Source organism: Balaenoptera physalus (assembly GCF_965194825.1).
Source record: "Balaenoptera physalus genome assembly, chromosome: 2".
NCBI classification, from domain to species: Eukaryota; Metazoa; Chordata; class Mammalia; order Artiodactyla; family Balaenopteridae; genus Balaenoptera; species Balaenoptera physalus.
Window position 1 is genome coordinate 178941810 of NC_138883.1, and position 10115 is coordinate 178951924.

A 10115-nucleotide genomic window follows, 5' to 3' on the forward strand; every position below is an offset into this window, starting at 1 on the left:
CACACGTTGGAGAAACACTATTCCGGAAAACCACAATTTCATTTCCCTTTCCATCTTGACAATCCCAATAGTCTTTCATCTACCCATTTACTAAAATCTGCCAAGGTGTCAGGCACTGTTCTAGGCAACAGGGATACAAGGGGATAAAATCATCAACAAATTTACTCCCTATTCTGGTGGAGTATATTCCAGAGGACACGCAAAACTGTCAGTCCTGCTGTAACACTTTTTGTCGAAAAATGCCAATTTGTTTGAGCACCGTTGATTTATCAGGAAACTACCTGAGCATGACGCAGATTTCCCCACTTACCTACAAGCAACTTCACCCGGGAGGAACACCAGCTGCAGCCAGCTGGACCAGGCTACACTGGAGTTCACGGCACAGACACATACGCCTCCAACACCTGCCAGCTACCCCAGCTCAGCGTCCGAGTTATGGGTCACATCCCTCCACAGTCGGTTACAATCTTCAAAGGGTTATTTCAGATAACCCTCCTTCCGCCACTTCACAGTAGCTCACAAACCGCAACCCTTCCACAAGCTGCTAACTTCAGGTCTTCGTGAAGGTAAAATGCCGCATCTACTGAATCGTTAGTGTACTCCTTGACAGTTTAACAAAGTTGTGCAAGATCTTCGCAAGGCTCCCCCCTTCCTAACGTGCCGCCGACAGTGTTCTTGGAGTCCTGTGCCCCACCCACGTCTCCCCCATAAACCCTGGGGTGCACTCGGCACGGCACGGTAACTTCCAGGAACACGTGCTGTAACACAATGACAAGAAGGCGGTAACATCAGGTCACCTAAGTACAAAGAAGGAACAAAGCAGTGGGAAGGACAGGCGATGATAGGACGGCTGTCTGAGTGACCGGAACGGCAGGTAAGGCCTCTGGGAGAGGGTGGCACTTCGGCAGACACCCTGCTGGAGAGACGGCACCAGGGGTACACACAGAAAGATGAACATCCCAGAAACGAGGAGCAAAATGTGCACAACTCTTGAGACAAGAACAAACCTGCTGCAGGGCCAGTACGGACAGAGCAGCTCGGACAAGGGGAAGAGGCCGAAGAGGTACCCAGACGCCAGATTACACAGGGCTTATCACAGGCCTCGGTAAGTAACACCATCAGAGAAGGGTCTCGGGCATGACAGTGATGTAAGCTGTCATTTTAACTGGACTACTCTGGCTACGTGCTGTGTGAAGCGTAAAAGATGTGGGACACCATTCAACAGGCTCCTGCAGAGTCCAGGTGGGAGAAGGAAGGAACAACAGTTTTATTTTAAGTACAGACGGTCCCAGACTTACCATGGTCCGACTTAGGATTTGTTGACCTTACAATGTGTGGAAGCCAACAGGCAGGCGGTGGGACCCGTACTTGTAGTTCTGAATCCTGCTCTTCTCCCAGGCGGGCGAGCGATATGCGGGAGGATACGCCCTCAGGATCGGAGCTCCCCGTCAGCCACGTGACTAGAAGACGAACCACCCCTACACTTACAGCCGTTCTGCTTTTCACTCTCAGTACAGCAGTCAGTCAGTTACACGCGATATTCAACACTTTACTGTAAAGCGGGCTTTGTGTTAGATGATTTTACCCAAAATGATTTTGCTCATGTAAGTGTTCTGAGCACATTTAAGGTAGGTTACATGTATTAAATGTAACATGCAATAAACTAGGTACTATAGTTTAAACTACAGTTCTTTTTTATAGTACATTTCCAACTTACGATATTTTCAACTTTTGGTGGGTTTATCGAGATGTAACCCCACTGTAAGTCGAGGAAGATCTGTACTAAGAAGCGGTTACAGCTGGAGTACAACTTTAAGGTAGAGATAAGGTTTTATATGCAGCAAAAAGACTCGCTTCCTACTTTCAACAATTAATAGTAGGCTAAATAACTAGATTATACGTTCATCAGTAAAACAGGAAGAATCCTGATTGGCCTAATTCAATGGGTTATGGGACCAGGTGAAAAACAATGTAAAAGGGCTTTCAAGATTATGAAGCATCATATAAATCATAAAAAGGAGAGTCTTCATAGGATATACTTTTAAGCCCTAAGTAACTGGTTTTGAAATGACTGACAAACAGTATCTCCAGTTCTTAGCACAGGGTCGCAGAAGTAGAGTCCAGGTACAGATGTGGTCCCAGGTACAGAATCTCTACCAAGATACCCCAGCTCATTGCTAGCTCCACTCTTTCCAGCATCAAAACAAAATGGTTCACTACATAAATCAAAAGCATTCTGCACAACAGAAAAAGACTAACAGAGCCTCAACAGGAAGACAACCTAGAATATATAAATTTTCTGTGAATTATGGACCAGAAATCCTAAGTATGTTACACCAAGAACTTTAGATACATCTTGCAGAACTAAAACAGTTCAACTGAGACTGCCTTAAAAGATCAAAGTAAACCATTCCAAAATATTTTTGATTGTGAAATTGAAATCCATTATATCATAAATACATAATAACCACCTCTTTAAGAGTAACAAACAGGTTAAAATGTGATGACTAGAAGACAAATGACATGGTACGTGTTCAAACACATGCACAAATGTTTAGAGCATGTATTTCCTAAAATTAAGGAATACTGAAGAGCTGAAATATTAAAACTGTTTATCCACCAACCTTACTCTGTTCCTCTTGAAATGGAATACCTATTTCCTGTGGTCTTTTTTAACTGACCTATGGAAACCCAATGCAAACCTATCTGCCTAGTTTATTACCTTACTACATATACACTGGACCAATAAAAATAGATAATACTTAACCTATTTTCACTAGACAGAAAAACACTTAATTCAAGTATCAGTAAATTTTAGATTCTGTATGAAATTTCCAAGTTGCTTTGAAAACAAGCCTCTGTATACGAGGGCTTAACTTGAGAAAAATGGCTTCTTCCTAGTAAAATTGGCAAGCTTTCCCATTAAAACTTATTTTTAAAAGTACACCAACATGATCATCTGGTCTAGAACTACACAAACACACACCACACCTACACCCACACCCACACACACAGTACCACTGTCAATGCCCTGATGTTGATACCCTACTATAATTCATTAAGATGTATCCAGAGCATTAAGAGGATACAAGTAAAGTCATCTTTATACTAATTTGTAATATAGTAAACACCCACCAAATAAAGTTCAAATATGCCTGAATGTTTCATCTCCAACAGTGTACACAAGTTACCAGAGTAGAGAGGACTAATTTCTAGACTCATCTGTCACTACGGGTTCCTTCCATAAAAGTAAATCTTCCCTCATCTGTAACCTGTAATACAGGGATACTATCCGTACCATCTACCTTCCAAGGTCAGTGAGGATCAAATGAGACTGTTCATTTTATAGCACTTTCTCACATTACAAACGCACAGCATATTTCCTTTTATTCCAAATGTAAGTTATATGAATAACCGTAAGACCATACTGTGCAATTATCAGTCTATTATTTAATGTGAAAATACTAAAACATTACTAAATTATACTTTAAAAACTATAAAAACACCAATTATCCCCAAATACTCCCTACTGAACAATTCCTTCAAATGTTACAGTAACCGTCATTTGACAATTGTATTAAATACATTTCCAAATTTCTCCAGATATAGCTAAATGACAAAAAAATAAAATAAAAGCTTTCATTATGCAGCTAAAAACTTTAAAATCTTTAGAAATGTAACCACTAAGGGCAATTTTTCCTTTGTACTCAAAGGTATTTGAATGCTAACTAAAAAGCTATGCAAAATCACTGTAAGTCCCACAAATCAGGGAACCGATAAAGAATATTTTTCAATTAACCAATTGAGCTACGCTATCTCCCCCAAAAAGATGTTTCTAACAAGTATGTTTCTGACAGTTAATTCTTAGAGGCATGATGAGAAAAATGGGACAACCCCCAAGAGGCTGAAGTTTTGTGGAACAGCTTTACAGGGCCCTTGTAAAGATAGCCTTCATTCCTAAACTCATTTGTACTATCAACATTCTTAAAGTTACTTGGTAAAATTATCCTCAGAACTAGTTTCGTTAAAGAAAAACATACTTTAACGAAATGGAAAGAGTTTTAAAATTCCACAGAAGTACAAGTTCAACCAGAATTGTACTGTCATACTTTTGAGGTGGGGGGATGTAAGCCGCACCTTTAAAAACATGTCTAAGCTATAAAAACAAATCCAGTATACCTTAAGATTCTTGTTTTGGGTTATTTTTAAACAAAAGATATTTTGCAGATAGATCACAGAATATATAAAAATAACTTATTCCACAAAGTTAAACAACCTTCTAGGTAAGTTATAACGTCACATAACTTCCCTTAATTACGACAGATATCTACATTACCTTTCATAAATCCTATGGGATAAAAACCTCTAATTCTTTTAACTGCACATACTAAGCTGGAATAAATCCTTCTTAGCTGCAGATTTCTGAAAGTGACGCTCCTCCTCAATCCCTGCTTTCTGACTTTTTATGATGTACTTTAAAGTCATTTTATATATTACTATGCATTGGCACTTTTCAAGGAAATCCAAGGTGCCATGGAAGAAATCTAGTAAATTACTGAAAAAAAATATGCTGTGATGTGGACAGATGCCAGTAAAGCCCCATTTGGGGGGGGGATACACACATCTTTAAATTAGGTAGTTATTAAAATTATTAGATTTTTTAAATCCTACAATAAAAATCAATTTGAAATTAGTTCAATAAATATAGTAACCTGTTCTTACATTAAACTGTTACTTACAAATGCTGAGTACACAGATAATCCAACTCACTTGCATTTCACTTTGGATAATGGTTTTGCCTGTTATGTGAACATTTATCTAAATATATTTGAATTCATATTTATTTAAAGATAAAAATCTCAGGGAATAAAAATGCCTGTAATAAAATTACACATTCCCCTTAAAATCTCAGTTTCAAACTCATTAGCAAGGAAAAAAAAACAACACACCTGGAGTCAAAGTATAGTGACTAAATATATCAGTATTAACTGAGGGAAGAATCACCACTTCACATCTTTAAAACACAGAATTAACATCAAAGATGCACTCCAAGCTCAAGAATGCATATCTGATTTTATGGTATTCATTATTATTCCTACCTAGTGTAAAGTAATATGGTAGCCAGGTATATGAGAGACAATATAGTCAGGGATGAAGTTAATATTAGTTAAAAGGCTCCAGACAAAGAAAAGCAAACAGCTAAAAAAGCAAATCAGAAAGTGGGGTTTAACTGAGCAAGTGACTAGATCAGAAAATAAGTTTCTTACAAATGCAGCTAAAGAACCATCAGCAAGCAAATGCAAATAAAAAGGAAACTAAAAGCAAACAAGAGATATCTGGACTACACACAGGAAGGAGAACTAAAATCAAAATGAATAAAGAAAAAGCACAGAAAAAGCAAGCAGCTAAACCACCACCACCAGCTCTCCAGAGTCAGAGCCTTTAAGAATAGCTTCAAGGCCAGGATCACATCTTAGCATTACTTCCAGGAATACCACACAACTGTTGACACACAGCAGATGCCCAATGTTTGCTGAATGAATGAGCAACAAAATGTTCTTGGGATTATTTCACCTGTAAAAGAATTTACCAGGCATGGTTCACTGTAAATGTATGAAAGCATTTACAGAAGTCAAGTTTCCTAGAGTACTTAAAATGACCTCCTTCCTGGATTTGGGGATACATGACAGATTAACCAGATCATTATCACTAAAAGAGAACCTGGGATACTTATCCATAAGGAGAAGAGGTGCCACATCCTATTTAGTCACAATCACCAAAATTTTAAAGATAAAGCAAAATACAGTGCAAACAGTACTGCCTTCTAAGAGCTAACATTTGAAATGAAATCCACTACAGAAGAGTGGCTGGTAATAGAATCATCTCAGACTACACAAACACTATGAAAATTTACCCACAAAATTAAAAACGTTAATAGTTTAAGTAATTCTGTCCAAGAACTTGTAACGCTTAATAACCAAACCCATCTGCTGTTACTTACAAACAAATATATAGTTTATCTGTGTAAGCAGCACAAAGCTATACTATACGTAATGGAGAACTATATTCCCCTCCCGTTCAATGACCATCCACATATTCCATCTCAATGCAATTTTCTGATCATTATTAATTCCTCAACCCAGTAGTTATATACAGAGGCGGCCAATGTTTCTCAATATCCCATCACACTGAGTAGAGCTGACTTCCACCCTAGGAGGCAAAAAAGAGAACCAGAAAATGCAGAATTCTTTTTTTTTTTTTTTTGAAGTAAAGCAAAATATTGAGAAGCTAGCTGAAAATCAGACAGAAAGCCATGTGAGACTCCACCGAGTTTCCTTAGAAGTTTATAAAAGCACAATCAATAGGGTATATTTATTTCGAACACGTTATCTATTAAGCAATTTAAGATCTTATAGCAGGGAAAAATAGAGATTAATTGCCTCAGCGAAATTGGTTTATCCCTCAATGCATCCTTTAGACATGAAATCTGATTATTTTGGTAAATTTTGGCCACATTAAATCTGAAAACAGTTAAGAGTTTATTAACTTTTTTCCTCAGCCTTCCACCTACCACAAAGAACTTGAGGCAAAGGAATAGCTGAAGGGTAACACCACTGGGGCTAACTTTTAACAAGGTGAATATGTAAATAAATATAGAAGTTACATTAATGAGATCCTAGGGAACAGGAAAAACCTCATTTAAAAGTTCACAGCAAAAACTTAAGAAAAATTTTCTGAATCACAAATGATTTTTTTAATCTGTGAACTGTCTCAAAATACCTACTAAATTTTTAAATTCGTACTTTACCATTAGGAGACATGGCTGAACTCCTTAAAAAAAAAAAATTCAAGCAGAAACAAGTATCTCAAAATAAACCAAGCCAAATAAACTGAAACCTTTACTTGAAGAGGCGAAAGTTCCTTTCTTGGAAAAACGTCCTGCGCTTCCCTCAGCATTCATAAAGCACTGGTAGGCTACAAGCATAAATGCATTCTCTAATTATCAGCTACTGGAGTCCAGTTTTGGATGCTCAGGTCAGCACCTGTTATCTCTACATCACTTGTTTGGGAATCAAATAAATTAATAAAAATATTCTGATGACATAACCAGGCAGTAATGTCTGCAAGCTGGAAACATGACTGACACCTTTTGTTTTATACAGAATTATCATGAAAAACAAACATGTGAAAGTTTCAACAAAAAAGCTACTCACCACCATCCCTCTCTCTAACTCTGTGAATATGCACATTTTTGGCCTTACTGTGACCTGTGCTGTCACTGTATTTGTTTTCAGGACTATCAGATCTCCGCAACATTTTATTTGGTGGTGAAGGATCTGCGGCGTCTCGCATTTTTTCATGTCTGTGATCACCGCTACTGGGGTGACTCTTCGATGAATACTTAAGTGCCTGTAAAACATCACCCCCCCAAAAATAAGAGAATTAAAACCTTGAACTCAACTTTCTGGGTTAGTTCTACCGTAAAACTTGGCATATTAACTTCATTCCGTTTTATGAATTTGTATCAAGAAAATTAAAATTTCCTTTTCCAATTCTTTCAGTTATTTGGACAAGACCTAAATGCCTAAGAGTTACTGTAAGGCCCCTCATACAAATCAAAACACCACGTTCAAAAAAAAGATCCACTCCACTCATTACCTTGTAAGTACAAGAAATCATACACTTTGGTAAATCAACTCAATTAATCTTTCTGGGAATTAGAAAGTTTAATCTAAAGGAGAATACTACCGTCATCCGTTTTTGCTCTGCAACTGCTACGCTAGACACAAAATATAAGCAAGCATGCACAGGTTTCTGCAATCCAACAAAACAAAAGCATCACTTTCTCCAATTCTTGGGTTCAGGCACGTAAAGCATTTGAGACCTGACTTCCCTGCTCTTGCAGGTGCGGGAAATAATGTTAAGAAGCAGAAACGCTGGCTACTATTTCTGACCTATCACAGCGGAACTTAATGGAACTCCCTCACAACAATGTATCTGAGACAACCACAACATGGCAGTCTTTCAAAGCGCATCATCAATTATGCTTTGGAGGGCCCGGCTCAACAGGGTTTGACCTCTGACTTATGCAAACTAATGAACACTGTTTTGCACATCAGGGGGCCTAGGGTTTTTAACTTGGGCTTTTAACAAATCATGCTGGCCAGTAACACAACCGTCAGCTTAGAAACCTGCTCTCCTACCCGGTAAGGGATCAGACGCAGAAAGTCTTTCCTCCTAGTGTCATCTGAGCGCTGCCAACCATGTCTGAGACCCGCCCCACCGCCGGAACCAGGGGCCACTTCTACCAGGACTTTTTTTTTTTTTTTTTTTAATTACAGGTTTACGTGCAGCCGCCGCAGGCACACACTAGAAGCACCTTCCTTACTTAGAGCGGCTGCCTCAGCACCCAAAGACCTCAACTCCGGCAGGAACAAAAGCGCCATCTTCCACTAGCAATGCACTTAGCCGCCCCGAAAACAAACTGCGAAGGGAGAGCGCTCCACCGCGCGCCCAGGAGTCGCAAACCCGTCGGCAGCTTCGCCCCGGCCTCGCGCCTACTCTGGACACCCTTCCGGCAACTTCTCGTCGCCCCGCTACAAAGGAGCGTGGCTCCAGAGGCCCCAGCGCCTCGCCCCACCGAGTCCCTCCCGCCCAGAGGCCCGAGTCTGGCCCCGCCCGGCCGAGAAGGGCTCCGCTCGCCACGCGGAGCTGCGCTTCCTCCAGTCACCTGTCAAGATGAGCGCCCACACCTCGCCGGCGAGCGCCGCGGGGGCCGAGCACAGGCTGCGGGCGCCGCGGAGCCGTGGCCCCGAAGGGCCTGCAGCGGCTCGCGAAGCCTGCGCTCGAGTAGCGGCTCCTCCCTCCCCGCCAGCCCCGCCACCCCGCCGGCCCCGCCGGCCCCTCCGGCCCGCGCCCGGCCCACGGGTACCTGGTAAGGCTGCGCGTCCCCCCGCCGGTCGTGACAGCTGGAAAACAGGAAAAGAGGCGGCCTGAGGCCGGGGGCCCCGGCGCCCCCCCCGCGGAGCCCCCAGAGCCCGCCCGCGCGCACACGCACACTCGCGCCCGCCGCCCGCCCGCCCGCCCGCGCGGCCGCTCCCCCTCCCGGCTGCTCCGGATCAGGGTTAACAACAAAAATGGCGGCGCGGCCGGCCCAGATAAGGAGCAGCCGCCCCCCCGCCGCCCGCCCCGCCGCCCCGAAACGAAAAAACGATTTACCCATCACTGAGTCTCTGCTGTTTCCTCGCATACATTACCATCAATGCCCGGCCTGTGAGCGTGTGTCGGGGACGGGGAGCGGCCGCGGAGCCGGGCGGCGGGCGGGCGCGCAGGCGGCGGGCGGCGCAGGGCCCGGCGCGCCCTCGGCGACGCTCAGCACCTCCCCGTCACTGGCGCCGGCGCTCCCGGGCCATCCCCTCCGTCCGCACCACGCTCACGCTCGGCTCGGCTCGGCTCAGGCCGGGCAGCGGCGAACCGGGGGAGGGGGCACCAAGACGCGTCCGGCTCGGCCCCGCGCGCAGCGACTGCCTCCTCCGCCTTCGTCTCCTCCCGCTCCGCCGCCGCCTCGCCTCCTCCCCCCGCCGCCGCCGGGTCCTCCTCCTCCGCCGCCGCCTCCTCCTCCTCCTGCCGCCGCCGCTGGTGCCGCCGCTGCCGCTCCACCAACTACATCCGGGCAACTCGGCCGCTGCGGCCTTCGGAAACCCTCGGCACTTTCCGCCGCGCCCCTCCTCTCCCACCCTCGCGCGCTCCGGAACGCCGCCTTCGGCAAACCTCGGCTCGCCGCGGCCCTCCTCTTCCTCCGCGGCCTGGCTCGCCTCCTCGCGACCCGTCCGCTCTTTCCGGTCGCCGCTGGGGGCCCGCACGCGCGCGTCCGGCCGCCGCCCTTCCACTTTAGGGGTAGTCCGGCTCGGGGAGCCGCCCGAGACTGGTCCCGGGGGCCCCGGGGCGCGCGGGGCGGGCGGCGCCTTCGGGAGGAGGCCGGTGGGGCGCGCGAGGAGCCATCGCGGACTTAATAAGGGCGGCTGCGCTGCTGCGCGTGCGCCCGGCGGCGCGGGGCGGGGAGGCGTCCCGGAGGAGCGCGCGGGCCGCCGCCCCCGCCCCTGCGGGCTCCGGCC

General features: G+C 44.8%; 1 protein-coding gene across 12 annotated transcripts in view; it reads right to left on the reverse strand.

Moving 5' to 3' along the window:
- Window positions 1–9905, reverse strand: part of WAC (WW domain containing adaptor with coiled-coil) — an 81786-nt gene extending 71881 nt beyond the window's left edge. For 2 of the 12 annotated variants that reach the window (XM_082448944.1, XM_082448940.1), the window contains exons 1-3: window positions 9220–9693; window positions 8933–8969; window positions 7215–7410 (exon numbers count right to left, since the gene is read on the reverse strand). In XM_082448944.1, the coding sequence (XP_082305070.1) occupies window positions 7215–7410; window positions 8933–8969; window positions 9220–9260 (274 nt within the window). In that variant the 5' untranslated portion in view covers window positions 9261–9693. Of the gene's footprint in view, window positions 1–7214; window positions 7411–8932; window positions 8970–9219; window positions 9694–9771 lie in introns of those variants that run through there. The other 10 variants (XM_082448945.1, XM_082448946.1, XM_082448941.1 and 7 more) reach the window with 8 other exon arrangements.
- Window positions 9906–10115: the final 210 nt, after the last annotated feature.